Source organism: Crocuta crocuta, unplaced genomic scaffold (genome assembly GCF_008692635.1).
Source record: "Crocuta crocuta isolate KB4526 unplaced genomic scaffold, BGI_CrCroc_1.0 scaffold179, whole genome shotgun sequence".
NCBI lineage: Eukaryota > Metazoa > Chordata > Mammalia > Carnivora > Hyaenidae > Crocuta > Crocuta crocuta.
The window spans coordinates 2,368,920-2,376,232 of NW_027551568.1; the positions used below are offsets into that span (position 1 = coordinate 2,368,920).

Sequence of the window (7,313 nt, forward strand, 5' to 3'; positions counted from 1 at the left end):
CTCTCCAGAACAGGGCAAGTGGGTGCGGGCTGGTGGGCCAGCTGGGGCCCCAGGGAGATAAAGAGTCTGGGCCTGTGTCCCCGGTAGGTGGCCCGACCCCGGCGCCCGGTGTCACACTTGGGTTAGCGTCCCGGCTCTCGGGTTGGGTGCGGGCTGAGCGTGAGCCAGATGGACAGACTGACATGTGTTCTCTCTGGTCCAGGGAGCAGCTGCCTCACCCCCCGGGCTTCTGATGACACACTCAGGTAGGCCCCCAGCTTTGCAGCGCCTCGGGACGGGGGGTGGGGGTCATGGTGGCTGTGGCTACGGCCCGGCCAGAAGCTGCACCAGACCGGGCAGCGCGTGTTAGCAGACGAAGGGCGCTGGTGGATGGGATGGAGGATGATGCGGGCAGTGGGGGGCCCAGGAGGCCCCGGCCGCGAAGGGGGGCAGGCCCGGGCAGTGAGGGGAGGACAGTGTGGTGGAGTGTGGCCAGCTTGCCCAGAGAGGTGTGTGGATGCAGTGGGCAGGGTCGGGCCACCTCGGAGCCTCTGCCTTCGGGAGGGAGCCCTGTCCTCGAGGCGACAGAGACGAGAGGCGAAGGTCCAGTGATGGGCAGGGAGTGGGGGTAAGACTGGGGGTCTCCCAAGCCCAGTTAGAAGGCGAGGGTGGGCAGAAGCTGGCTGTGACCCGGGGAAAGGCCTGGGAAGTTGGGGGAAGCTGAGCTTTGGGGAAGGTTGGCCTCAGGCGGGGGGGGGAGGGGGGATAGCTGGAGGTCAGGGGTCAGCTTTGTGCCTTATATTCTTGGTGGAGCCTCTGGGCTGGGGGCCCCTAAGGGCTCAGGTCCTCCATCCTCCTCTGGAGATGCAGGACACATCGGGGCCGTTGCCCGCAGGCTGACCCGGTGTGGACATTTGGGGGCAGGAGGGGGCGGGCACGGCCGTGGGAAAGCCCCGCGCCAGCTGGCCTGGGTGGGGACAGGGTCCCGAGGACCAGCCCTGACCCAACCACCCCTGACATCCGCTCGCAGACGGTCCTGGACACCTCCCCCCGCCATCCAGCCGCCTCCTCATAGGGCCTGTGGACGCCTTTAACCCGGACACGGGGTGTGCCCGCAGCAGCAGACCAGGAGGGGGCCCACGTGTCAGGATCCGCTAGAGGGTGTGGGTCCTTCCCAGTGAGGCCAGGGGCTGGGGACTGGGGCCCCGAGTCCGGCAGGGACAGAGACGAACGGAGCCCAGGGTGGTGTGGTCAGAGCCTTGGTGATGGCGGGGGCACCCAGGGCAGGCAGACCAGTGAGGCTGGGGGAGGTGGGGGGCAGGGCAGCACTCATCGATGATCTGCTTTGTTCCGGAAAGCATTTGAGGAGCTTAGAGGAAGTGGGANCACTCCTTGTCCCCCACAAACACCAGTTAGAGGTCGAGGCCAGGAAGGAGCAGCCAAGGGCAGTGCTGGACTTTCTGGAACTTTCCACCCCTCTCCTGCCTCCTATCCCCAGCAGACTGTGAACTGGGGAAGACATGGGTCCAACCTTAGAAGTAGCTGCGGAGTCTGAGGGACTTGTCCATGTGACCCCCGGTCAAGGCCCAGCCCCCTTCTTGGTTTCGAGGAGCCCCTGCGCAGGGGCCGGGCTTCCTTCCTAGTCTCCCCTCAGACCCCTTGTCAGCCCCTGAGGGGCTCTCCCAGCTCCACCCAGGCCTTTGCCTCTATCTTTCACCTGTTGTTATTCCTTTTTGTCCTCTGTTCCTCAGTATATGCCTCCTACTCCAGGCAGCCTGCCTTGATTTTTTCTGGCCTCACTGGTCTAGGTGTCTCCCTGGGTGCCTCTGCCTGTCCTCTTGGGTTAAGTGGGAAGAGGGTGTGCATCCGCCCCTCTGTGTGCCATGGCCCCCTCCAGGTTAGCGGGGGGAGAGCCCCACGCTGATGGCATACAGATGGGTGTGCAGAGCCCACACGGACATGGTGTGGCCGGATCCTTCCTTGGTTCCCTGCGGAGGGAGAGGGCCCTCACTGAGCCACCTGCAAAGGCCCACCTTCCGCTAGGAGGAAGCCCCGCCCACCCGCTAGGAGGGAGCCCCGCCCACCTGCTAGGAGGAAGCCCCGCCCATCCGCTAGGAGGGAGCCCCGCCCACCTGCTAGGAGGGAGCCCCGCCCATCCCATCTGCTAGGAGGGAGCCCCGCCCACCTGCTAGGAGGGAGCCCCACCCATCCACTAGGAGGAAGCCCCGCCCATCCGCTAGGAGGGAGCCCCGCCCATCCGCTAGGAGGAATTCCCCGCCTACCTGCTAGGAGGGAGCCCCGCCCACCTGCTAGGAGGAAGCCCCGCCCACCCGCTAGGAGGGAGCCCCGCCCACCTGCTAGGAGGGAGCCCCGCCCATCCGCTAGAAGGCATTCCCCGCCCACCTGCTAGGAGGAGGCTTCCTGTCCAGTGGCAGATTCTGGGCGACAAACGCAGCAGGGCCACAGAGCCCCTCGCCTCGGAGCTGAGATTTCCTGAGCACTGAAAACAGCCCATCGCTTGCGTGATAAGGGCACGCACTCTTCGAAGTGCCAAACGGAGCAGGCCCGGTGGCACGACCTCGCTGTGCCCCGTGTGGGTCCAGGCACCTGGTGCCCTAAGCCCGGTCTGCAAGCTGAGTGTCTGCAGGGCCCTCTCCGTGCCCCTTGGAATCAGCACGTCCTGCTCTGCCCAAGCCAGGAAGGTGGCCACCCCTCGTCCAGCAGGAACCTCCTGCCTTCCCTCCGCGGGGACCCTGGTCAGCTGTGGGTGCAACCAGAGTTAATGACCGGCACCACCAGACGCTCCACCCCTCCCTCCCTCCCTCTGCAGCGGGGCCTCAGGCCGGCGCAGTGGGTCTTCCTCATCCCCTGTCGGAGGCTCCCGCACCCCCCTCCCGTGCAGGCCTCTCTGGGGGTCTGGAGCTGCTCTTGGGAGCCCCCCCACCCCGGCCCCTCCAGACCTGCTCGTCAGCACTGGCTCTGCCTGGCCACCATCTGGTCCTGGCCCTGGCCGGAGCTCAGGGTCTCTATGGCCTCACCTCCTGGCTGGGACAGAGCAGGCAGTACAGTGGCCCCCACCCCTGGCCTTGCTGGGGGGTCAGAGGGCATGAGAGTGAAAGGCACCCAGGGTCTACCTGCTGAAGCCCCCAGCACGGGGCTTGGCTCCCTTGACTCGAAGACAGGCAGCTAAGAGACAGGAGTCCCCATTCCGAGGAGCAGGGAGCTGGCTGGCCCACCCCACGGGGACCCTGAGGACAGGAGTGTCGGGGAGTCTGCCAGACAAGAGCCAGGCAGGACATCACCCTGGGTCTCCTGTGGCCGGGCTCCTTCCCTGTGGCCTTGTGTGCAGGGCCATGGGGCCAGTGGGGGTGGGTCAGGTGTGCAGCCCGGCAGCCCGCCAGGGGGCCGCACTCCCCTCTGTCTGCTGCAGCCCCCCCAACACTTGGGGGGGGTTGCAGAGTGAAATGGGGGAGGAGCAGGGGCACATGTCTTGGGTAGGGAGGACTTGAAGCTCCTGGGGCCATCCTGGAGGAGGTGTCACTGTGGATGGGGGAGGGATTCCTGTGAAGATTCACTGGTGAGGGGGCGTGTCCCTGAAGCCTGGAGCCGGGGAGTGACCCAGGAGGACCGCTAAGGGGGTTGAGTGTGGGTGGCAGGGGGGCTGAAGATAGAACGGTGGGTCACCTGACCGCAGTGGCCAGGGGGGCAGTCATGGGGGCAGCCACGGGAGCAGCCCGCTGACCAGCCTGCTGCAGGTGCAGAGGCGTGGGGAGAGGGGCACACCCTTTCTGGGAGCTCAGCGGTGAAGGGGAGAGAAAGGAGGCACTGGGTCTGGGAGGGATGCAGGGGCGGGGCAGGGCTGGGGTAGTCCAGGAGCCGGGGGGCCAGGAGGTTCCCCCAGGCTCAGGGTGGGGGGCACAGGATGGGAGGGNTTAGTCCACCGCGTCAGCCTGGGTCTCGGCGGCCCCTGGAGACTCCCTGCCCTTCCCCCCTGCAGGAGCCCCTGAGAGAGCGTGCAGCGAGGCCCCCCTCTACGTGAACATCCCCGTCAGCCCCTCCTCCAAGACGCAGCTGCACTACATGGGCCTGGAGCTCCAGGGAGCCGGCGCAGGGGTGCGAGGTGGGTCCCCACATGGGGGCTGTAGCCCTGGGGGCCTGGGGGGCCTCCTCCTCCTGGCACCCCCCAACTCCATGCTCCTGCTGAGCTGTGTCCCATGAGGGAGTNAAAGAAGAGGAGAAATCGGCCAACCAGCTGAAAAGAGTCCTGTTTGTTTGTGTGGGTTCAGCAAGGTGGCTGCCAGCAGTCCTGCCTGGAGGCCGAGGCCGATTGCCAGAGCCACCCTAACCTCCCCTCCTCCCCCCACCCCACCCCGCCCCCGCCCCCTGCTCAGTTCCAGGCGGAGGCCTCTGCAGGGAGTGTGGGCCACATGGGGCTTACTCCAGGCTGGGGCTGCTTTCAGGGGCCGGCGCCTCCCGCTACGCGCAGATCGACATCACGGCCACCGAGGCGGCCCACAGGGCAGGGGCCCAGCACGCGCAAACCCGGGAGGAGCGGCTGCCGGAGCTGGAGCAGAAAAGGAAGGCGGCCCCGCGGTGAGGACGCCGTGCCGCCCTGGGCAGCTCTGCGCGGCCGAGCAGGCCTCCCTTCTGCCGGCGGCAGCCGAGGGCACGGGGGCACCTGTCATCTTGGCTGCATCCCCGGTGGTCTGGGCTCTGTGGCGGTGGCCTCCTGGCTGCACGGTGGCCGTGGCTGGTCCCCACGCCCTCCCCGCCCCACGGGGCACCGGTGCGCAGACCTGGCCTCGGAAAGCCACGCCAGAGCTCGGGCAGGTCAGGAGGGGCCGTGCATCCAGGCGCCAGCTTGCCGCTGGTTACCGGAGACGGCGTCGCGTCTCGGCCGCAGGTGCCCGGGGGATCGGAGAGCAGTGTCCACTGTGCTGGGACGCAAACTGCCCCCCTTCCGTGGGCGTGGTGGCCACCCCACTGATGACAGACACATCCTCGGAAAACATGTGTCCCCAAACCACAGCAAGGCCAGTCCAGGCCCCGCCCCTGCCGAGCGTCCTGTGCCGCCTGGTGCCCCCACTCCCGGGGCACCCACGCCCTGTGCCTGATGACGGTGCCGCCGATGAGCCCTGGGGCGGGAGGGCCGTCCCACCTTCGGGCCTGTGAGGCTGCCAGCGCGGACCCACGTGTGGTCGCCTGACGCACGGCTTCTTAGGGCCCATTACAGTGAGTCATGTAAATAGTTTAAAATCGTTAATGTTCTATTTTTAATACACACATTATTTTCCTGAAGGATGAGGTGATTTCTCTGTCTCATGCTGTGTCTGTAATGGGCTGTGGCTTCGCTTGACCCTGGACATGGTCTGTCACCTTGACACAGGTGCTCAGGGCCCAGGTTACCCCCACCTGGCAGGTCTGGGTGGGGTGTCCCTAGTGTTTCCTCCCAAGGGTGCCTGTGCCCTTGGGGAGGCTGTGTGGCATTTTTATGACTCAGAGAGCGGAAAGGGCGGTCATGGCTCCACTGGCTGATGGGCATCTGGGTGCTGGGAAGTTTCCAGACTTGGTGGCTTCCTGACATTCCTCCCCAGGCATGAAAGGGAGACACTGGGGTGGGCCCTCTGACCGTCATCTCAGATGAGATGGGGCTCAGCTCTGCCTGAACGGGGTCTCCACCAGAGCCTGCTCAGATGCCTCCCTCCCATCCACCCACTCATCATCCATCCATCCATCCATCCATCCACCCACCCACCCACCCACCATCCATCCATCATCCACCCATCCTTCCATCATCTGTCATCCATCCACCATTCACCAACCAACCATCCATCCATCATGCATCAACCATCCATAAGTCCATCATCTATGTTTTTTAAAATTCTATTTTGTTAATGTTTTATTTATTTCTGAGAGAGACAGTGTGAGCAGGAGAGGGTCAGAGAGAGAGGGAAATACAGAATCTGTAACAGGCTCTAGGCTCTGAGCTGTCAGCACAGAGCCCGACGCGGGGCTCGAACCCACGAACCACGAGATCATGACCTGAGCCAAAGTCGGACGCTTAATCAACTGAGCCACCCAGGCGCCCTGTCATCTATCTCTCATCCATCCACCCACCCATCTTCCATCTACCACCCATCCAATACAAGCCATGCATCCACCCATCACCCATCTATCCATCCCATCATCCATTGTCCACCCATCCTTCTACCACCTATGATCCATCCATCCACCATCCATTCTCCTTCCACCATCCACCCATCTACCATGCATCATCCACCCACACACCCACCCACCATCTGCCATCCATCATTTATCCATTACCCATCACTTAGCCACAATCCCTCCCACCCCACCCCAGTCCACTAAGGACCCAGCCTAGTGCGCATGGCTGACACTCGGCGTGTCCTCAGCCGAGATCCCTTGGTGGGTATCCAGCGCCAGCACCCTTCTCCTTGCCCCGTCCTCTGAGCCGCCGCCTGACGGCCGGGGAAGCTTTCGAGTCAAAACAGAAGGAAGGAGGCTCAGCCCCGAGCCTGTGGGGGCAAGTGTCCCGGGTGGGATGCCAAGGCCTCAGCATGGATCTTGCGAACGAGCCAGGTTCTCAGCCTAACAGGCCCCCATGAGCACGCCCTGGACAAGATTCTGGGGTAGACTTCCCTTTCAAATGACAAGGTGGGGAGCGAAGCATGGCCTGCCCACCCCAGTCCGGGGTTCCAGCAGCGAGCGGATGCCCCCTGGGTGGGAGGGGCTCAGGTGTCCACACACATCAGCTCTGGGGTGGGCAGCCGGGGGCCCTGGGCCTGACCAGTGACCCTGAGCGGTTGGCGTCTGGGGTCTGCTGTTGTTCAAAATGAAATAAGGCTGCTGTGTTTTCAGGGTCATGGACGTTAGGCATTCACAGCTCCCTGAGGGGCTCAGCCACCACGAGTGTGGGGGGGGAGGGGAATGTGTGCTTTGGCAGGGAGGACTTCGGCCAAGGCCAAGGGTGACCACCCTCCAGCCCAGGAGGCCTCAGAGGGCGCGGGGCTCCGCCGGCCATGGCGGCCACACGGGCAGTTCTCAGGGCTGCACAGCACTCGGTGGCCAGAGCCCGACACTGCGGTTAATGTTGCGGAGCAGCTGCAGCCGCCACAGGTGAGGCGCACAGGCCACTGTGTGGCCGGAGAGGGAGGTTCTGGGGACCCCGCGTAACTAAACCCAAGTTCCATCTGCCCCAGGCGCGGCAGAGACGCCCATGACACGTCGGGTTTGCAGCAAGAGAAGGGTGTTTGTTCAAGCAGCAGCCAAAGGAGGAGCCCGGGTGGAGGGAAGGGGGTGCGAGGGGGAAGGGG

General features: G+C 64.6%; 1 protein-coding gene across 1 annotated transcript in view; it reads left to right on the forward strand.

Annotated features, from left to right (window-relative positions):
* Window positions 1–4,576, forward strand: part of DOK7 (docking protein 7) — a 19,711-nt gene extending 15,135 nt beyond the window's left edge. The window contains exons 7-9 of the mRNA XM_077750596.1: window positions 203–245; window positions 3,977–4,099; window positions 4,440–4,576. Coding sequence (XP_077606722.1) covers window positions 203–245; window positions 3,977–4,099; window positions 4,440–4,576 — 303 coding nt within the window. The remainder of the gene's footprint in view (window positions 1–202; window positions 246–3,976; window positions 4,100–4,439) is intronic.
* The last annotated feature ends 2,737 nt before the right edge of the window (window positions 4,577–7,313 follow it).